Raw genomic sequence first — 22761 nt, 5'->3', positions numbered from 1 at the left:
TATAATTATTAATAGGCTAACAAACACTTTATTACAAATACATACAAAAATTATTAAAGGGACTATTTATGATCCCAGGCAATTTTTACAATCTTAGTCCAAGCCATTTACTTGCAACAAAGATCCAAAACATTAGGACAAAAATAGCAAAAACAAAACCCTTTGGGACGAAAATCAAAGGGGGACTAATAAGGAAATGACAAATTTAGGAAAGCTAAGAAATTTGTAAATGGGACTTATAGTTCATAGTTATTATATCGATAATAAAATTCTTCAACGAAATACCAGAAAGCACTTGTATCCAAGTTTCTTATTCAAGATGGTTTAAAAAAAATTAAGAACAATAATACTAGAGTAGCCTACTTTAAAAGTCATGAAATTGCATAATCGCATCATCAAGAATCATGAGAGAAGAATCTAGAACCTCCCATTTTTCTCCAACCTTCTTGCGTTTTTCCAACACTTTGTCTCCTACACTCTTTCCTTTACGAAGGATCTGTAACAAAATAATAATCACAAATTAAGCAACCCTATAATATATATATATATATATATGGTAATAAAGCAAAAATATATAAAATAAAATAAAATTGTATCATACTTGTTTTGCTTGTTCAAGCTCATGAACAAGGCGAAGCTTTAAGTTGAGTGCAGCATGATACATGTCATCTAAAACTTGTTCCCAAACAGAAACCTTAATCAACTTCCAACACAAACTTTCCAACTTCTGTCCTTCATTTGCAACTCTCTGTACCATACATACATCGTCATCATCATCATGGTAAACATTAATTCTCAACAACCCTAAAAACAGAAACAAAAAGTACCTCCATATGCAACATATCGTCGTTCCATAGCTGAAATAGAATCTTCAACGCATCTTTCTTATCAACAAATGTAGCCATCCATATCTACAAAAACCCAAACATAAGGAAAAAATGAAGGAAACGAAATAGCAGCCTACTTTACTCTTTTTTAACCAATATAGGCAATGGACTTTATTTCTTTTAAGTTTTACCCATAATAGCAACTTACTTCATTATGTTTTTTGGCTGATAATAGCAACATACTTACATTTCTTTACCAATGATAGCAATATGTAACAAATAACTGAATAAAGTACATTGCCCATAGAGGAAAGTCGGTTGCTATTCTCTGCAATTTGCCCTATATATAATATGAACAGTAGTTAAACACTAACAAGTTGTTGAAGATTAAAAAAAAGAAAAAGATTTGACTACCTGATCAGTTTCACATAGCCTTTTGGATTGTAATAATAATCTAAATATCCTATAAGCCTCCCTGCCATATTTTTTCAGCACAACAGATTCAACCTCCTGAGCTTGAGCCTCATCAATGATCTTCTTCAAATCTGTGAAACAATAACTAACAATTTAAATAATAACCCAAGTTTTAATGGATCATAAATAAATAGGTTATAAGCTTTGACTTACCAATACTATATGTTTCATCTATCCCAATTATGGCGACTTCACATCCCAATTGGAGAAGTGAATCCCTAACACGCTCTAAACTCAAACTTCGACCTTCTTCCCTTTTTATTGCTTCCTCATATATTCTATCCATGGGAAGAGGAACTATCAACCCAAATTATTAAAAATGTTGTTAGAATCCCAAATATAACAAGAAAAAAGTTTAAAAAGATGCAATCAGTATCATACCTGTTTTTTCCATTTTCACTTTAGTTTCATCTCTTCTAGTTGCCTCAAAAATTGCACTTAGAACAATGCCGGCTACATTATCCATACATCTTGTCACATGGGTAATACAACACTGTAAACCACAATATATATATATTATATATATATATATATATATATATATATATATATATATATATATAATCATGCTATTATTATCGAATCAGTTTAAGCTAAATATGTTTTTTAGTGTAAGGAAAAAAAAACAACCTTGTGGCGAAAGTGTCGTACAAATTCCTCAAAATTGACGCGCCAAAGGATTTCTTTATTTTCAGGTTCCAAGAAATTTTTCTTGCGCTGTGAAGAACAGTATATCCATATGAGATATGTCACAACATTTGTAGCACTTTTTTTTTTTTTTTTTTTTGATATTTCAAGACACCATTTTCAAGTTGTAAATTTGAAACCTTAGCAACCACTGATATACTTATTACACAAATAAGAGAAAGAGAAAATAAAAACAAAACGGACCTTTTCTCCGACTATTTCTGTAGTAGATGTTTTTTTGGTATTTTCATCAGGCGCAACATTGGTAAATGTATCTGCTTCAACTAAAAATCTTATTGATTCCATAGGAGTTGCAGCAGCTAATGCACGTGCTTCAAGGGTTTGTGATGGATCATTCATCTGAAAACAGGTTATATTTAGTATCAGTTTCTTGAAATCTACATTTGAGGGAAAATCAATGGAAGTTGGTTTAAGCATAAGATCAGAATCACCATAGTTATTATCAGTTAGCTCTTTTTCTTTTTCACTATTTCTATTCATTGTGAGGATTAAGGCAAGAATTATGTAATAATGGTTGTAGAAATACTTTTTACCTTAGACTTGGCAATTTTTTTCTTTCCAGCAGTATCATCTTCTTTTTCTGATTCAAGATATGGTTCACGAGCAGGGCATCTTTCAATATAGTGTGCCTGAGCAAGTTTATTGAAGTTTTCATGTGCCACATTAGCAGCAGTGCTATTTTCTTCACTTGTATGTGACTTATGCTTATCTTTATACCTGTCCACGATCTGATTCATTGATAACCTACCATGTTGAAGTAATCCTTCAAAAATCTCCATGCACTATCAGAAACAAACAAGTGATCCTGTTAAGAAGAAAGTTGTACAATGATGATAGTTACATAGAAGGAACCGATCCAATTTACCTCTTGTCCAAATTCATCTGATATGATTGCCAAAAACTTACTGAACCTCATAAGGTGGATGATGTTGTCATGTAAGGCCATATAATGAGTCACCATCTTTGGTTGTTCCATAAATCCACCTGTATTGTCATATCATATCTAAATTTACTATTGAAACAGCACAAATATCCGTACGTTAAAACAAATTGAGCACTCAATTAACACTATCAATTGCAAAAGCACTGTGACATTGAAGTTGATGTATAACATAAAAACCAATGAAAGAAAAAAACTGATGAGAAAGGAAAGAGTACCTTGTTGTTCAATGCTGAAGGCTTGAACGCAATTATGCTGAATCAACACAAGTAAAGCGTTGGTAGCATTTTCTTTATTGAGTTCTGTGAATCGTAGCACTTGCTGTAGTGATAGTGTTCCTTTACGTAGAAGACATTCGCATACTTTCTGCAATCGTATGTGATTGTAAACAACTCGGAGATAATTTCGACGGAAAAACACTGATGGAAAGTAGGAGATATTAGGTTAATAGGAACTTACAGAAACGATATCGCCGAAGTAAGCGGAGATGAGATGCACCGCCAGTTTGATTCCGTGCGGCGACACCATGATCGGCGTTTCTGTTAAACCGGAGCAGAGGGGGAGGGGCGGGAAGATGAAAGCAACAAAGGTAACCGAATAAGGTAAATAAATCTAATTTTAGGGTACCTATTTGTAATTGTTAGGCGGCTCAGTTGTAAATTACATGAGTTGGGATGGGAATAAACGGTTACAGGTTCGAACCCTTTTTCCTACAAAAGGTATGTTTTTCCAATAAGTATTTATTAAAATTGGTTCTTATGTATTTTTATACGTACAAGTGTATATGACTTCACAAAATCTGATTTGGGATACCAAAAAAACAACAACATACTCTTCGAACTTTTCTTTTCGTAGGTTAGATATTTAAAGCAAAAAATGTAAAACAACTTTTACACTTCGTGGATGGTAGTATGGTACCTATGTTGGGGAGTTTCACTCTTCTGGAGAAGTTATCTTTTTATGTATACATTTACGTTGATTATCAAGACTAAATGTTTAGGGATGAACAAAACCGAAACAGAAAACCGATAAAACTAAAACTAAACACAACAATATAGGGGCATACCATATAATAGGTTATTTGAATACCTTTTTGTATGTTCATCATCCGACCATTTTGGATCGAAGTTTCTTTTTTTAGGTCGGTTACATCTAAACTAACATCTATCAGATCCCCGTAACGTGCTAGATTGACATAGCTCATAAGTGGAACTTCTTATTGGTATAAAGTATCATCATGTTTCCTGACATGATTAAGTAGAACTTCTTATCGGTATTCAGTATTATCATCTATACTGACATCATAAAGATATATACCGATATCATCTTCATCAACATACTTCAAATTTCCAGGATCCACAAAGTAAATCGGTGATTATACTAAGTTTTCGAAAATAGTACCATATTCATGAACACTATAATACTGAGGTAAAGTGTGAGAGATAAAATTACTTGTTGGGTTGTTGCTTCTATTTATGCTAGATATGTTTTCACAAGAGCCTTTTCCTCTCCCATTGTATTGGTTATCACCATCACCTTCAACTAGGTCACATACATATCGGTACATCCAACCTCTTGAATTACATTGATCAACGGACAAACATCACTATCATCAATTATGTATACAAGCAAACTTAAAAAATAAAAGATTCACAATATATTGTATATGATAACTGATATCTATTAGTATTATCTTAAAATATATTTATTTTTATTAACCACCTTCTATGAATTTATTTTTATTTTTATAAGTTATCTGATGAAATAATAAAATAAACAATAATTTTTTGATTTCTTTTGGAGTTAATTAATTATTTAAATATTTTTGTTCAATGGATCTGCTTATGTCATGAGTTATATGCGGTCGCCCATGTGACACATCTTTAGACTACTAGGAGTGGGCAACACCCACTCCTATTATTATAACGTGACACCCTAAAACGTCTAAAAACGTAAGATAAGAGCCGGAACACCGCCCTATCTTTGTGCTATTAGATGTGGTAACGGAAACGAGAGATAACACCCAATCAAATCATTTTTTTTCTCTTTTTCTTTCTCTCTCTCATCTTAACACAATATTATAACATTTAATAACATGGAAACACAACCCTCATTTCATGTTATAACATGTCATAACATGGAAACACCGTTGCCCACACCCAATAGTCTTATAGACACCCGTAATTACGAATTTATGATTATTAAACATCAAATGGTTTGAAAAGATATGGAGTGAAGGTTTAATTAGTCATGGACATAATATGCTTGCGCGCACGATGTAAGTTGTTTTAGTGCGCAAGTTAACCCTTCATAAACTATTTATGACTTTCCATGGAAGAAAATAACAATATAAAACATAAAAAACAGTTAAAATATTCCGATATCTATGAATTATATTTTTGTTTGACAACCAAACATGTTTATTCTTGTGTTATTAGTTAAAAGTATTGTAAATATTTAACTATATATATTAATTAATTAAGGAGATGAGATGTTATTAGAAAAATACTATCCATAGAATGAAATAATGGGAATAGGAGTGGATGAGTGGTCAGGCAAAAGAGGCTGAAAGACGAATTTCTCAACCTTCAATTTTCCCCCTTAAGATCTCTACTTTCCCCGCAAATTTCTTTCATCTAATTCCTTCACTAAAACTTCTCCAGTTTTCAAGCATCTCTCCCCCATACTTTCTTTTCTTTCTTTCTTGCAATTTTGTTGTCAATCTAATTCCTCCATTACTCCAACAACCATGGTACGTATGCATCTCTTTCCTCCCTCTATCATATCAATCCATCTCATTTACATGAAAAAACGCAGAAAAAAAAAAAACCCTCAAAGATTTGGATTTGTTTAACGTTATCGTGTGTTTCTACATGCATGATCCTTTCCCATGGTACTCGTTCTTGAAAAATATGCCACAAATTCATGTCTGTTGTATCAAGAAACAAGAGTATTTTGTTTGTTTTCATGTTAATCATGATTAACTTTTACGTTATTTTCTGCATGATCCATGCACATTGTAATGATGAACTTTATATTTTTTGTTTGTTGTGATGATGATATATATATGTTTGGGCGTTAGGCGAACGCGGCATCTGGCATGGCTGTGGATGACGAATGTAAGTTGAAGTTTTTGGAGCTAAAAGCAAAGAGGAACTACCGATTCATTATTTTCAAGATCGAACAGCAGCAGGTGATTGTGGATAAGATCGGAAGCCCAGATGAGAGCTACGAGGATTTCACAAACTCTCTCCCTCGTGACGAATGTCGATATGCTGTCTTTGACTTTGACTTTATCACTGATGAGAATTGCCAGAAAAGCAAGATCTTCTTTATTGCTTGGTTGCTAACCAATTCTTTTTTCTTCTTCTTCCAATAATTAACTAGATTTTTGTTTATATTCCATCTGAAACTTTGAATATGTTTATAAATAAAAAAAAAAACAGGGCACCAGATACAGCGAAGGTGAGAGCAAAGATGGTGTATGCAAGCTCTAAGGACAGATTCAAGAGAGAATTGGATGGAATCCAAGTCGAGTTGCAAGCCACGGACCCAAGTGAGATGAGCTTCGACATTGTAAAATCACGAGCACTCTAATCACTTACGAGAAAAAGCTTCATCTGATCATGAGCTTTTCCTTATTGTTAATTTGTCTTCATGATGCATACGCATGCATGAACGTTGTTATTAATTATGTCTGATTTTTTTTTTCTTCTCTTTTGCTCTTTTCGCCAATAAATATACATCCATCGTTGTAGTTTAATGTAACATTACCATGCCCTCGTATTGCAATCTTGAAGAAATTTGATTTCGTTTATGTAAAAGGATTCTTTATTTGTACCACGGGCCATACGTGTATTTATGTATGCATTGTTTTATTATAGGGAGTATGACTTACAAGCCAACATCTTTTCCAAACCGTTTAAAAAACTTTAATAATGTTTTGTTTGTTAAAAAAAACCCAATGAATTTAGCATTTAACATTTTGTCTAAAAAAAACCCCACTAACTTACATTTTTGTTTAACAATGGAAGTCAATCATGTTTTGTCTGTTCAAGAAAAAACCCAACGAATTTAACATTTTTGTTTAACATTTTGTACAAAAAACCCCAATCGTCTTTTGTTTGTTCAAAAAAACTCAATAAACTTAACATTTTGTCTAAAAAAACCCCAACGAACTTATGCTTTTGTTCAATTCTTATTAGAGGTAACCAAATTCATTCGGTATACAATTAGTTGGCAAATAAAATAACATTATATTTATTGACATGGAATAAACATATTAGAATTACCTTTTATATATCGATTTAGGGTTTGGAAAAGAGAGAAACGAACGACGTCTATGCTCGATCTCTTATAGTGATACTAAGAAGGAATTTGTGGATTCACAAATAATAACATCTTTTCGCATTTTTTCAAATACCTTACGGGAAATCATATCATCGTGATATGTTTTTGTCTTCTCTTTGTAAACGACTTCATTCTCATAAGCTTCATTTCTGGTCTCTTCAAGTTCATGAATATCAAGTTTTCTTTTCTTTCCTGACTCATCTAAATCCATGTTGAAGTGTTTGGCTACCCAATACGCTTTATATTGCAACTCGACGGGTAATGAACATGGATTTCCAATGATAATGAAGTATGGAGACATCCTTATAGGAGTTTTGAATGTAGTGCGGTATGCCCACAAAGCGTTATCGAGATAAGCACTCTAATCTTTCCTGTTCGGATTCACCGTCTTCTCCAAAATACCTTTTATTTGTCGATTGCTCACTTCAGCTTGACCATTTATTTGTGGATGGTATGATGTGGAAACTTTATGAATGACTCCATATTTTTTCAAAAAACTCTCCAGCATACAATTGCAAAAGTGTGAACACAATCACAGATTAAGGCTTTTGGAGTCCTAAATCTGGAAAAGATGTTAGCATTCACAAAATCTATCATAACTTTTGAATCGTTAGTAGGATTAGGTTTAGCTTCCACCTATTTAGAAACATAATCCATAACCAACAATATGTAAGTAAAACCCAAAGATAATGGAAAATGACCCATGAAATCAATACCCCAAACATAAAAAAAACTTCACAAATTAAAATGGGGTTAAGGGGCATGTGATCCTTTGAACTTAAAGATCCAGTCTTTTGACACTTGTCACAACTTGCATACAAAACATATGAGTCATGGAAAATACTTGGTTAATAAAATCCACTCACTAAAACTTTTCTTGCAGTTCTTTGAGGACCAAAATGCCCTCCGCAAGCATAAGAGTGATACAATGCTAAGATAGAAGATACCTCATGTTGTTCAACATGTCGTCTGATCATTTGGTTTGCATAATATTTCCATAAGTCTGTTTCGTCCCCTTCATATCTCTTTGCTTCTTTCTTAATCTTATCTTTTTGCCATCAATTCTTTCTGGTGGAAACGATTTTGTGACGATGTAGTTCACAATATCGCCATACCACAGGGAAACTTTGTTGAAAATAAGTGTTCATCCCGAAATGTGTCACATATGGGAGTTAAGTCATCAGGAGAGACAATTCTACTAGATTACCAGCGACAGGATTCTCTTTTCCAATCTTATCCTTGATCTCAATGTTGAATTCTTGGAGGAGAAAAATCCATCTTATGAGTCTAGGCTTCGAATCCTTCATGTCAAGCAAGTTCCTAAGAGTTGCATGATTAGAATAAATAATCAGTTTAGAACCCAACAAATATTGACAAAAAATTTCTAAAGCAAACACAACTAGACAACAATTCCTTCTCAGTTGTGGAATAGTTGGTTTATGCACAATCGAGTGCCTTGGAAGCATAATATATGACATGAGGTACTTGATCTTTTCTTTGTCCCAAAACTGCACCAATTGCATGATTACTAGTATCACACACGATTTCAAATGGTAAAATCCAATCCGGTGATTGAAATATCAGTGTTGTGTAATAATTCCTTCAACTGATCAAAAGCTTGTTTGCACTCTTTGAAAAATTCCATTTTTGCATCTTTTTGTAAGAGTTCACACATAGGGCGAGCTATCTTGGAGAATTTCTTAATGAATCTTCTATAAAAACCTGAATGGACAATAAAGGAACGTACCTCACGAACACAAGTGGGATAAGGTAAAGAGTTAATGATATCAATATTTTCTTTATCGACCTCTAGACCCTTAGAAGACACAACATGACCAAGTATGACACATTTATCAACTTTAAAATGACACTTTTCATAATTCAAAACTAGGTTGGTCCCAGTACATCCTTTCAAAATCCTCTTTAAATTTTCCCAGAGTTCTTTAAATGAATTATCGCACATAGTGAAATTATCCATAAATATCTCAATGATATCCTCAACATACTCTGTAAAGATACTCACCATGCACCTATGAAAAATGGAGGGTGCAATACAAAGCCCAAAAGGCATCCGTCTATATGAAAATGTTCCAACAGGACATGTAAATGTGGTCTTTTCTTGATCTTCAGGTGCAACAAGTATTTGGTGAAAACCAGAATACTCATCCAAGCAACAATAACGAGTCTTTCCCGCTAATCTTTCTAACATTTAGTCGATTAAGGGAGGTGAAAATGATCTTTTCTGGTTGAGGCATTGAGTCTTCTATAATCTATGCAAACTCTCCACCCGTTTTGCACACGAGTGGGTACTAACTCACATTGGTCATTCTTAGTAACGATAATACCTCTCTTCTTGGGTACAACTTGGACTGGGCTTACCTACTTGGTATCTGATATATGATAGATCATTCCAGCATTCAACAACTTCAACATTTATTTCTTCACAACCTTCATCATTAGAGGGTTCAAAGGCCTTTGACATTCTCTGGAAGGCTTGTAGTCCTTTTCTATAAGGACCTTGTGCATACAAAGTGAAGTACGTAATCCTTTGATGTCAACTATGGTTCACCCAGTAGCTTCCTTATATTGCTTCAAAGTTGTAACAAGCTCTTTCTACTGCATTACATTAGCCCACTATCCCAGTTCTTCTCCATATGATTGTAGGCCTAAATATTCTTCAAGATTGCTTCAAATTCATCCCAATTTGCCTCATTTTAATTGTCCATAGCTCGAACACCCACTTGAACAACCGAATCCATAAACTCAAATGTTGTTTCCATATTCTTTAAGTTAAAGGCCCATATTTTCTTCAATCTTCCATTCACCAACTAGCCCAATTTGTTTCATCTCCAAAAGTCACCAAGCCCAAGATTCCTCAATCTTCAAGTCCATTTTATTCCCGTAATCCTTGATCATCTCCGCTCCACGTTAGTCTTCTAAAAATCTGAAATTATACTCAAAGATTAGAAAGTTTTCGATATAGAAGAAAAATAAGAAAAAGGAAAATATGCAATAATGATTAACTAAAATTGAGATGAAACATACTAAAATATAAACTATAAAAATAAGTAAATCAAATGAACATGTCAAAACACCCTAGCTTGAACCTTACTTGTCCTCATGTAAGACAAGACTAAAATGAGCTCGAGATGAACTAAGATAAGAATAAAAAGAATGGGCGGAGCCATATAACTTGGTCAAGGTTAGTCAACATGGTCATAATTAATATCATTTGAACCCCATAAACTTTCTATTTGGTTGCTTTCTGAAACCATAAACCACAATCCAAAAAAACTTCTTCGAGCGAGTAAGGAGGGAAAGTCAATTGAATTCCGCATTGGAAAGTCCATACAATGAAAAACCTTTGTAGATAGGAGAAAGTAGATGTATGGGATCACCTAGAGCTCTTTTTTAAGTGTTCAATAGTTATCAAAAAAGGTGTGTGATCTCACGTTTGATCGTCACTCTCAAGATGTAATCGGGTTTCATCGCTCTAGCATCGGTGTAGGAATCAGTTCTCTAGTGTTGACCTAAAACTCCTGTAACAATCTGGCTCAATAACCTTTTATAACCTCACCAAAATTGTGAAAAAAAAACAATAGGAAAAATACAACTCAATATATTACAATTTAACCTACCTAACATCTATAACATCCGTCAGGTGACGAATGGTTCAGGGTAACGTAAGACAGTTTGAGCGGTCCGGACAGACTGAGGGCCGAAAGGCGTACCAGTCAGACCAAAGGCTCGGGGAACGGTCCAGACAGGCTGAAGGCCCAGGAGGGCGGTCCAGATATGCTGAAGGTTCCGAGAGTGGTCCAGATAAGCTGAAGGCCTGGTAAGGCGGTCCAGTCATGCTGAAGACTCTGTACGTGTTAGTGGATCAGTACGAGGAGAATGAGGAAAAGCATCACCAGGGGATGATAATTGATATGGTCTGGCCCTAAGTATTGATCATGTTAGTGGAAAGCAGTGCATGGACCCGAGAGTCCTTGCGAGCAGATTCAAGGTATATGGAAGTTCGAGAATAACAGTTTCTCTACATGGATAACGTAGAGTGAAGTGTAGCTCAATGGCATGTGTAGGTGCAGTAAGGGTTGTTGAGTAGATTTTCTGGAAAGGAAAGGCATGTAGCTCCAGAAGGAGCGTGGGTACTCCAAGAGAGGAGGAAGTGGAGTAGGTGGATTATCGACGGTGCTTCAGCTATTGGTGTTAAGTACTGGGATTGTACCAGTGGTATGGAAACACATCCGGATTGGGTGTCTGTTGAGGTTGCGGAAGGATTTCCGGTAGTGTAGAACCAAAGGAGTTCGGAGGGGATGCAAAGGGGGAGCCTTGGATTTTCTGTATGGTTGTGATCAGGAAGTATGTATGTAGCGGAAATTCATCATGGGGATGTTTGAAGGTATCGTCAGTGTGTCGAGTTTTTCCAGCCCGAGGATGTTAGAGCAGGTTCAGAATGCGTATGTGACTGCAGGGGAGAGCTCATGGGAGTTGCTCAGGAGCTGAAGGATGTGCCATCCTGTCAGTTCGGAAAGAAATGAGTTGGTTTCGGAAAGGAAAGAAGGATGAGTCCTAGAAGTGAATTTGATAAAGGATATGCCAATCGAGGAAAGGGGTAGCAGCTTGGTACCGGGTCAGGACCCGGTGGTTCAGGGTGATATCTAGCTTGGTAAGCGTCAAGTGATTGTTGTGAATTGGGGTGATGAAAGTATCATCGGGTGATCATTGGTTAATAAGGGTTGTTTTCAGAGAAAGAAGCCGGTGGCCGGCTTGAATCAATTATCGTAACTCTGGGAGGGAAGAGTTGGACTTTATAGAGGTCCGATAGCAGTGTTCGGAGGAACCTGGGTCGGTTGAGACCAGGAGCTGTATTGAGTGAGTGTCATTTGGGATGTGTTGCTGTAGGCTTCGAGGGCGAATCCTAATTTAAGTGGGGGAGAATTGTAACACCCCGATTTCAGAAGTTTAAGTTCAGGGTGCTTGGTGTAATTAAGGAGGATCGACTCGGCGAGTCCATGGATAGACTCGGCGAGTCGAGTTGCGATTTTGGTCGCGTGTTAAGTGACCAACTCGGTGAGTCGGCAGCTGGACTCGACGAGTTGGTGCTGAAGGGAGAAAAACCCTAATCTGGGGTTTGTGCCATATATAAAGCACATTATAGACACCCTCAGCCTCTTTACCTTCCCTTTTAGTTCCAGAAAACCCTAAATCGTGAGAGGCTCCATTGTTGAGAATATTAAATCTTGGAAGGAGAAATTTGTGTAGAGAAGTTGGAGGACATTGAGGATAGCATCAAAAGGGCTTGTGGATCTGAAGTCTATATCAGTTTAGACTCATCTTTGGGGTAAGAAGCCACTGCCTTAATCCTTTTTCCTTATTTTCATCCATAGTGGTTGTTTTGGGGGATTCTTTAGCTTGGTTTGGATCCATTTCGGGTTTAGAGGTTAGATCTGGAGTTGCAACTTCAGATCTAGGTTGTATTGGAGCCATAAGGGCAGAAAGCATCAGTCCTTGGGCTTGATTGAGAGTGTCCTTGCCTTAAACCTTCATTTTTAGCTTGTTGGAGCTTGTTGAGCCTTGCATGCACGTAAAGTTGGAAACTTTACGTGTGAATCTAGCCTAGGAGTTCAAATCTATGTATTGATCAACACAAGGTTATGTGTTGATCAAGTCCATCACAAGAGTCACACAGATATTCTTCATGATTTACTAAAAGTTTAACAAATATGATTATACTTATAAGATTAAGTGTAATTCTGAATTGATTGTAAAAGTTTAAATCAATAAGCAGAATGAATAAGAAGAATCAAGTATGCAGAAAGATAAAAGTTTCTCCATTCCAAGAAGAAGGGAGAGTACCTTTTACGCTTTATGATAGGTCTTAATGATTAAGAACCATATCTCAATTGATCCTCTAAGTGAGTCTTAGTACAATTATATGTCTGAGAAGAGGAATCAAGAATTGAAGAAATGGTTAAATCCAAAAGTTATCATACTTCACTCCAAAACAAGTCTTAGAGTTAAGATTGTGACATTGAGAAATAAGAAGGTTTATAACATTCATCAAATGAGGAAAGTTGTGATGTCTCGGATAAGAAAAAGACCAACTAGGACCTATTTATGAAGTGTTTTGATAAAAACTACACTAACTCTTGAATATTTGTTTATCAAGAAATGTTTATTGACAAGAGAATCTTATATGTCAAGGAGTCAGTGGGAGTCTTAATTGTCTTGAAAGGTTTCAAGAACAAACCAAAATAAACCTTATCTAACATCACTAGCACACGACTTGAGGTTTACAACATATCGTGTTGACATTATCTTGTTTATATGCCATTCCAATATAGTTAAATATGCATGTGATCCCTACGAGTTCTCATTTGAATGCATAAAAGGCAAGGACCTTTATCAATGAATAGTACATTGATGAGATAGGGTGAGTTGCTTAACTACTTGGAAGACATGGTGGGCAGCTGTGCTACCATAAGGCAAGAAATCAAGATTAAGAAAGTTCGGTCCATATGAGTTTGAATTTGTCGTAAACCTTGGTTTTCACAAATTCACATGGATAGGAACACATACACCTTTAAAATCTAAGTGTCATAAGATTTTTTTCCTTCATGAAAATGACTATGAGAAAATGTTTTCACTAAGAGAGATTTTAAGAAGATAGCAATTGTAAAATTACATTCTCAAATTTGATTATGGTTACGGTATCCCTCTCCATGATTCGAATTGTGAGATTTGGCAATTAGTCTTAATTGTTTAAGACACATATGAGCTATCTTGGATAAAGGTGTATGAGATTAAGAAGCCTTGATAAAGGATTATCAAAGCATTAAGTATTAGAAACATGAACTTAAGAGATTCAATAGGGATTGTTTTTCTGGAAGTTAAGCTATTTTCTGAATACATGTCAAAGCTAGTAGGAGCATAAGTGTTGTGTTTATAATAATCATCATGATAGTGGGAGCATAAATGTTATGATTGTATGATTAGTAAGGCAAGTATTGCAAGTTAGCAATATTAATTATAGAAAACAAGAGTCATACTTTGCAAGTTGTAAGGATGGTATAGTTGTTTTGCTATAATTAAGGGAGAGAATATTATGCTTTATTTCAAATCTAAAGGCTTAGGTTGCGGAATGTTAATAAATTTTGTCAAGAGTACATAGTGCGTTCTCAAAATTTCGACTATGATTGTGGCATCCCTCTTCATAGTTCGAATTATGAGAATGTGACACATAAAATATTATGGCAAAGGATTGATAAAGTATCTTTATGTAAGACATTATGCATCGTGTCCTATAGACTTCAGGTATAGGATCGATTGCAAATGCTATAATATTTGACCATTCTAAAATTTTCCAAATGTCTAACACATTTAGAAGGAAAAAGGACAAGAATCGGTTTTGACTAAGATAATTAAACAACTATCAAAGGACGATCCAAAGCTCGCTAAGGATTGGTCGCTTGTGAGTAGGTGGAAGTATAGTATTGAATGGAGTATATCGACATTATTATAAATAGATAAGATTCTATTAAGAATAAGTTGTCATATGGTATGTATGGAAAGGTTTCATGTTGGGAGTTAGATATTGAGAATCTATGTCTAGATTAGAAACTTTATGCAAATGGATGTTCAAAGAAATGTACTTTGAGTGAGAGACATCACATTATGAAAGGATCATTGCATAAAATATTAGAATCTAACATATTCTATAAGTGGCAAGAATTTGATATTCTATCACTTGTGGAAAGGATTGGGAGTTGTGAAATGAGTATAAATGTGTTCATTTGATCTATTTCACAAAGTAAGAACCATAGGTAAACATTGTGCGAACGCTAAGAGCATGGGACAAGTGTTGTAATAATTCAAGTAAGAAGTTGATTACCCGAAACAACAAATAATGAGTAATCGATATGGTGATAAATAAAAGGTGTTTTATTTATAATCAAAGGTTTGAGGCCATATGGGATTAGTATTATCCTTGTGTTTCACTTTGCATGTTTTGACTTCCTGAATAATTTAATTGGTTAAGAACAGTCAAATTATTCAAACGGGCCACAGTCGTTCATATGTTGGAAGTAGGTATGAATGAAGACTGTCGTGAATTGGTGTGTGGATTGTCTAAAGAGTATTAGACATAAGCAAATGTTTGTTGCAACGTTCATGAGTGCTTATGAATATGATTTGAACAGTGGATTAAACCCACGCTCACTTGGATCACTTCATGGATTTTATCACGAGTGATTGGTGAGACGATAACATCTTATATTCTTGAAACCGAGATGTGTGAGTTGTATCTTGCAAATCAATTGCACATTGATGATATGTAAACACACTAGTAACTTGGTGTTATAAAACATATTGTTGTGTGTGATTCGGTGAGTGAGTGCAAGCGAACATTGAGTCAAAGTTTATCCGTTCCTTTTATCCAAACTAAGATAAAAGCGATATCTTTGGGCCCCTCGATGATTTAGTGATGACAAACGTAAATGCTCGGCCGGCCTAGGGCTAATTTGATTTGTTCAATTAGTCAGTTGTCATAAATCGGAAATTGAGAAATAGTACAGAAAGAATGATTTGAAATCATGTCTTATACGATATCTAGAATGGAGGAATATATGATCCCTTATCTAAAGGACACGCGTATCTAATAGGATCAGAGTTGACAGTGGCTTTGGAAAGCTACGATTGCAGATAAGGATCTGAAGTCATACAGAGAATAGTTATTAGACTTATCTAAGTGGGAGACTGTTGGATTAGTGTCTAAGTCCATAACTATTTTGGTATGTACTTGACCCGATGGTGCATGGTCCTTTTGGGTCGCCTTCACCAAAGCAACTAAATAGGATGAATTATGGAGAGAAAGGATTAAATATGATTTATTAATATATTATGGGAATAATATATTAAAGGAGAAATCATATTGTTTAATTAATATTAGTCAAGAATTAATAAGAATTAAGTTTGTGACTAAAAGAGATTAATTAAACTTAAGGGATTGGAATTGTAATTATAAGATAATTGCAATTGGGCTATGGATTACCTTATATTATAAGGTTGGATGAATTCTATGGGGAAACCCATTGGAAATCGTCCAAGGCCTTTAATTAAAGGAGTCTATGGGTTGCTTAGGGCTTAAGCATCCAAATTAGGGTTTCCTTGTTAGATAACCCTAATAGCCTCACTATATATAGAACCCTTATGCCTCAAAAACGTGGACAAGCTTCCTTTTAGGGTTTTGGACGATTTTGGGTAGCCTCCTTCTCTTCTCCTCTTCATCCTCTTACTCTTGGTGTTTGTGAACCATTAGAGGAGTGACATTTGTGACTCTAAGCTTTCTAAAGTCATTATAAGAAGGAATTGTGATTTTTATTGCTACATAACAATCAAGGTAATATCTTAAACCCATTATTATGTTAATATCGATTATCATATGCTAGAATTAGGGTTTATAGTCTTGGATGAATTGCATGTACAATAGAGAAACCTAGATCTAAGCATTAGGGTTTGTTTGAGCACATAGGATGTTCTTATGATCAAAACCCATCAACTCTAGGGCGAGAACCAATATCATCCTCTTGGGATTGAACTGGGGGGAGTCTCCTCGTTGCTGTGAATCAGACTCACTTTCTGAGTCCGAGAGGAAGAGGATCGTAGTATCAAATGGATGTGCGGGCATCCCAAGGACTACCGGAGCCTGTTAAGAGGCTGAGGTATCAGTCCGGTCACGCATATGGCTAGAGGGATCGGTTTTTTGCTTCTTGAGGATTGAGATAGGTTGATCATCCTCGTCTGAATCACTACTGGAGTCATGTTGGATTGGTTCTTCACTGGTGATTACTGGTGGTGTTTTCTTTTTCTTGGAGGGCTTGGAAGCATCCTTTTTGGGGGTTCCTTGCTTTTTGGTGTTGCGGGGGCCATGAAGAGCAGAAACTTTATGCTTACATCTTTGTGAAATATTGGAGAGAGTTGTGGAGGAAGGGGCTACGGTACCTTCAGGGTTAACGGTTGCGGATGGATTTGGAGGAGGTAGGGTAGGAAGGTATGGGTCAATACCTTCCGTAGCCTGAATGTGGTCTAAGACATCAGCAGTCTCAAGACCTAGGGTAGAGAGAATGTGGGTCAGGAGTCTGCGGATTGGTCCAAAAATTGATTGATCGGATGAAGGGTTGTACCTTTTCAGATCCTTGGTGACAAAGAAGTTGATGTCACTGCCCATGTCGATTCCTCCATCCACATGAAGGTCTGTAATGCAAAGGGACCAAAACCTTGAAAAAGTGAGTTCGGTTGGGTTCTCCCTTGGGCTCTCCTTGGGAATGTATTGAAGAAAATCATCCCAAAGAATCTGTCTGTAGTTCACATCGCGACCTGTGAAGATGCTCCATACTAGTTCCAATAGCTTGAGGCCCATATTATCCGTTCCTCCGGTTCTGCCGGATAAACTGCGAATGACGAAGTGGCACACGAATTGCCAGACCGCAAGCAACTGGTTTTTCTTGAATTCACCGATACCTTTGATCCTTTTATGATATCCCATTTGGTAGAGAGCTGAGGTAATGTCTGCCATTGATGGGGAGAAAATCTTGATGGAGGGATGAACAAGGAGGTTAATGGCGGTGAAAAACTTTTCTTTGGACAGAATAACCAAAGAATCATTAAGTAGGTTAAGATGAACTTCTTGGGGGTTATCGAGTGGGTGATATGCCGAGAAGGCACATTTGAATAGGCTTGAGAACAACATCTGTGAAAGCATCGAAGGGACCAAACAGAGGGTGATTCTTCAGGAATTTGATCATGAGTTTCGTGGGAGTATTGTAGAGAGGGTGTTCTTCAAAGACAACTCTGAAATTTCTTGAAGCAATTCTAGGAGAGTCTGAACCAGTAGGGTTCACTGATCCAGAAGCCTTGGATTGTTTCTTCTAGACATTTCATTTCACCATTGTTGAGAGTTTGAGAAAGCTTTGAAGAATGCAGAAAAAGGTTGAAGGTTTAGAGAGCGTAAACTGATTTTTGTGGAGAAGAAGGGGTTTTATAGTGGTTTAAGGGAGCGGGAAACGTTTTTTACCTAAGTAAATTTGGGTAAAGACGTTTGGGTTTACCGTTTGAATTGGGGTTTTTAATCTCAGCCACATATGAATAAAAAGGGAATAAATCTGAAATTGGGATTTACCAAAGAGCGTTTGCATTTAATGAAATGTCAGATTTAACATCATGTCTGGTGAACATGTGTATGGGGAGAGATTAATCCGTTGGGTAAAGTGGAAGTTGAAACGGATGTAATATTTTGGGTTAATAGGAAAAGACATATTAAAAGGATTTGATTTGGAAAATCTATCTTTTCATCATCATACGTAAAATAGGTCTGACACGAGGTTTAGAGAAAAAGAATGAGACAGTTTCTCAAGGAATGTTTTTATTTAATGTTTTATTTAATGAAGGATCATTGAATAGCACACCATTTTTTTATTTTAAAATATATTTTTTATATTTTTTGTTATATAAAAGAATGAACAGTCTGAAAACCAATTAATGTGACTGCAGATGAGCACATCATTGCGGATGGATCCTTTGCCATTGCGGATGACTACAGTGGAAGAAACTGAGAAGAGAACTTGTACTATAAGTTAGTAATAACACACAATATAGACCAGTGAAAGATAAATATAATATATGGTTGCGGTACATAGACTGCGGTACACAAAATATACCAAAACAATTTATTATAAATAACTTTCAGTTAGGACCGCAATGGAGACCAAGGATGGTCTGCGGTACTTATCAATTCAAGAAAAATTGAGGGTCCGGATTCATCATTCCTAATATTTGTAAGAATGCGTTGAGTTTGGTAGAGTCAAGTGCTTTTGTTAATACATCAACAATCTCTTCATGCGTAGGGACAAAGATGATTTCAATGTTACCTTTCAGAATGTGGTCTTTGATGAAGTGATACCGTAGTTCAATATGTTTCGTCTTGGAGTGCTGAATAGGATTATGAGAAATCGCTATGGCACTTTCAGAGTCACAGTAGATTGGTATCCACAACATTTTGTATTCGTAGTCTAACAGTTGTGTCTTCATCCATAGAATTTGAGAACAACAGCTGGCTGCGGCCACATATTTAGCTTCTGCGGTAGACAATGATACGCAACTTTGTTTTCTTGAGGACTAGCTGACGAGTCTTCCTCCCAGAAATTGAAATCCACCTGAGGTACTTTTTCGATCAAGTTTGCATCAGGCATGATTCGCATCTGTAAATGCTTGAAGACTGAAGTCATCTCCTGCAGGGTACCATAGACCAAGAGATTTCCTTCCTTTCAGCTACCGGAGAATTTGTTTAGCTGCGGTCATATGTGACACTTTTGGGTCAGCCTGATACCTTGCACATACACCAGTTCCAAAGACAATGTTTGGTCGGCTTGTGGTGAGGTACATTAGAGAGCCAATGATACCACTATAAGTCTTGTGATCCACAAATTTTCCAGAGGGATCAGCAGAGATCTTATAAACGAAGGCCATGGGGACCTTAGCCGAGGAACAATTATCCATCGAATATTTCTTCAATAGTTATGTGGTGTATTTCTCTTGATGAATGAATATCCCTTGTTGAATTTGTTTGACCTGGAGACCTAGAAAGATATTAATCTCTCTATTCATGCTCATTTGGAATTTGTTAGTCATGAGCTTAGCAAATTCATCCACCATTCCTTGATCCGACGATCCGAAGATGATATCATCCACGTATATTTGTACAAGCATAAGGTGGTCACCATTTGCTTTTCTAAATAAAGTGGGATCAATCACTCCTCTTTTGTAACCTAAAGAGACTAACATCCAATAATAAAAAGATTGTTTTTTTTTCATTTTATTTTAAAATAGGTTGGTTTTATTTATAGTAAAAAACTCACGCTCTTTCCTTAGATGATCTTGGAATGAAAAACATTTTGATAAAAACATCTTTACAATAGAGTGTTTTTTTAGGAAAATTGTTAGAAAAATCTCAATATTTTCGGAAAAAATTCACTTTAGTCCTAAATTTTGCTTTTTAAACAAAAAAATCTCGATTATTTCATTTTAGCTCAAATTAACAAAAAAAAATCATTTTTTATTTTAACATGAAATGACATATTATCATGTAAAATCAAATAATCGAGACTTTTCTGTTAAAAAAATAAAATTTGGGACTAAAGTGAAACTTTTTCTAAAATATTGAGACTTTTCTGACAATTTTCCTGTTTTTTTACACCAAGTATTGAACAGTTTGGAAAAATTCTTTCGACAGCGACGTGAGAGTCAATGTATATATTTTGCTTATAAAACTTAAAATACCCAATATAATAACCAATATAATAAGTATAAAATTACAAATTACAAACACATAAACAATTAAGTTAAAGTTTTTTTAAACAAAAAAATCCATAAATATTATAAAGATAAATAATAGTAAATTTTTAGTGTAATGATTTAAGTTTTAAAAAGATGGAATCACAAAATTCAATGGAGTTGACTTCGATAAAAAGAAATATGTACACGCTATTTTGCAACCCAATTAATGGAAATAATTAGATATAAATGTTTAGACTATCTTATTTAGATTAGGGTTTATTGAGTAAATAACAACACCTTTTAAAATTACCCTTTTCTATTAAGTTGTATGAGATAGTTTTTGTTACAACCGTCCGATCATATCTTTGTCATTTACCCCTTTCTTAAGCGTGTGTGCCTTGTAACAGACTACAAACTGCTATCATACGCTATGTACTATAAATAGATATTTGGTAGTAGTGATTCATACTACTCTTTTACCTACCATGGATCAGAGTGACACCATCTACGTTATGTATCAACGCAAGGTGAACACGGAAGTGCTAGCTCTTGAGAAGCTTCAAACTCATGCCAAAATGTCGGTGTGATGGATTGGTGAGCTTCGGTGTGAATCGAGATAAAGGAAAATACGTTGTTGATGTAAGTTTGATCATGTAAATTTATGTTTTCAATATTCAGGCAAGCTTCGATTTCAATATATATTACCAGAAAGGAAATGAGACATGAATCATTGAATTGATTAGAATGATTTCATTAGCTATTGGTAATCTCCTCTGTATGTTTGATAGATGTGATTTTCAATATTTATCGCAGTGCTCTTCATGCAAACAAACCTGTAAGATGGCTGATGTTAACTTCAAAGAGGATCATGTGTCTGGATCTGTTGGGGAGATACTAATTAACGGTCAATTTGAGTTGACAAAAAGAACTCTACTGGATTATGCAATTCAGTGGAGGTGCAATTAAAACTTATTAGACTGCTGGTCCAGTTTCACTTAAAACAACCGTAGCAGGATGTTGGAATACTCCGTTTAACAAGATCATCAACGATAAGGAAGCAATCGATAAGCCCTATGTCGATCCAGAGTATTGGAAGGATGTAGGTTTTAAGCCTTACTACATACCAGAAGAACCAGATGAAGTGTTCCTCATTGAGGAGGGAGAAGAAATTGAGGAATCATGGATTACTGGATTGCACCGGTACTTCTTCTGAGCTTTCATTCAAAGGAGATGGAGGTCTAGTACTATGCTACCTAAATAATCTGCATTCTATTTCCTCTGTTGTAAAAGAAGGTATTCTCTCCCTTATCCTTTTAATTTTGAGAACTTTTGATGATATGATTGTTGATAGATAATTCTCAGAACTTATATTGATGAATGATTGATAATAGGAAATTAATATGATTGATGTTAATTTGATTAATGATAAAATCTCAAAGTAGCCTTGTGTTCTTCCTAATTCTTTCAAACCAACATCAATTCAATTTTAATAGGGGCGATTATTAAATTATTTAAAAACTTTTCCACTTCTTATCCACCTGCGCTTTTGGTCCCATGAGATTTGATAAATTGAGGTGATGGTGACTAAGGTTAGATGTCATGGGATGACTCGCTCACCGTGTGCCACTTGGTGTAACTTCGACTAAGTCAGGCTTCTACACTTCCAAGAGATGTATAAACGATTAATTAAGCAATATAATAAGGCTTTCAAGATTTACAAACGAAAGAGAACTTCTATTATGAGAGCTCGAGAGAATACAAGGAAGCTTTCCGATGATTTGGGAGCAAATAAGCTCCTCCCTATTTATACTTGTCCTCCCCCTTCTAGGGAAGTTTTTAGATATCACCACATTATTCCTATAATCATGACTAATCTAGATTATTCTACAAGCTACATGTATTTACAAGTTTCCATGAAATGTACTAAATTATTCTTCGATGTCCTAGAGAAATCTAGGACGTTCCAGGATCTCTTGGTCTTTACTTGCAAGTTCTCCCACGTTCTCGATTACTCCGGAAGATTCTAGATATTGTCCGTGACACCCTACCTCACCAAGGTCCTTGGCGTCCTCGTCAAGTTTTAGTTTGGTAAGCGTCGATCTTGTCACGGAACTACCATAAATCTTG

General features: G+C 35.5%; 2 protein-coding genes across 3 annotated transcripts; one reads left to right on the top strand and one right to left on the bottom strand.

The window, feature by feature from the left end:
- Positions 1 to 242: 242 nt before the first annotated feature.
- On the bottom strand, positions 243 to 3565 carry LOC145008311 (uncharacterized). 2 transcript variants are annotated; one of them, XM_078966932.1, is made up of 12 exons: positions 3409 to 3562; positions 3168 to 3315; positions 2875 to 2993; positions 2543 to 2791; positions 2193 to 2348; positions 1932 to 2018; positions 1683 to 1794; positions 1455 to 1598; positions 1242 to 1372; positions 828 to 911; positions 602 to 748; positions 243 to 496 (listed from the first exon to the last, which is right to left on the bottom strand). In XM_078966932.1, the coding sequence occupies exons 1-12, from the start codon at positions 3475 to 3477 to the stop codon at positions 365 to 367; spliced, it is 1578 nt and encodes a 525-aa protein (XP_078823058.1). In that variant the 5' UTR covers positions 3478 to 3562; the 3' UTR covers positions 243 to 364. The 2 variants fall into 2 exon arrangements, 1 of the variants encoding a protein (XP_078823058.1); XR_013663356.1 differs by lacking the exon at positions 243 to 496 and adding an exon at positions 1075 to 1167 and having other exon boundaries at positions 717 to 748; positions 3409 to 3565.
- A 1927-nt stretch (positions 3566 to 5492) lies between these two features.
- ADF7 (actin depolymerizing factor 7) lies at positions 5493 to 6854 on the top strand. The gene is made up of 3 exons (XM_078969252.1): positions 5493 to 5701; positions 6032 to 6291; positions 6396 to 6854. Exons 1-3 carry the CDS (start codon positions 5699 to 5701, stop codon positions 6544 to 6546), a joined length of 414 nt encoding a protein of 137 aa, XP_078825378.1. The 5' UTR covers positions 5493 to 5698; the 3' UTR covers positions 6547 to 6854.
- The last annotated feature ends 15907 nt before the right edge of the window (positions 6855 to 22761 follow it).

The sequence above is a fragment of the Lactuca saligna genome, chromosome 8, assembly GCF_052625555.1.
Source record: "Lactuca saligna cultivar CGN05327 chromosome 8, ASM5262555v1, whole genome shotgun sequence".
In the NCBI taxonomy this organism is placed as follows: domain Eukaryota; kingdom Viridiplantae; phylum Streptophyta; class Magnoliopsida; order Asterales; family Asteraceae; genus Lactuca; species Lactuca saligna.
The sequence above is the reverse complement of the archived record's forward strand: the minus strand, read 5'-3'. Positions and strand labels throughout refer to the sequence as shown.

Bases quoted from the DNA above. Each gene is read 5' to 3' on its own strand.
- LOC145008311 (XM_078966932.1), bottom strand. From the start codon at position 3,477: ATGGTGTCGCCGCACGGAATCAAACTGGCGGTGCATCTCATCTCCGCT. The intron at 3,316-3,408 runs GTAAGTTCCTAT...ATACGATTGCAG, and splicing joins ACTTCGGCGATATCGTTTCT to AAAGTATGCGAATGTCTTCT. The intron at 2,019-2,192 runs GTCCGTTTTGTT...TGTTCTTCACAG, and splicing joins CAGAAATAGTCGGAGAAAAG to CGCAAGAAAAATTTCTTGGA.
- ADF7 (XM_078969252.1), top strand. The intron at 6,292-6,395 runs GTTGCTAACCAA...AAAAAAAAACAG, and splicing joins AAGATCTTCTTTATTGCTTG to GGCACCAGATACAGCGAAGG.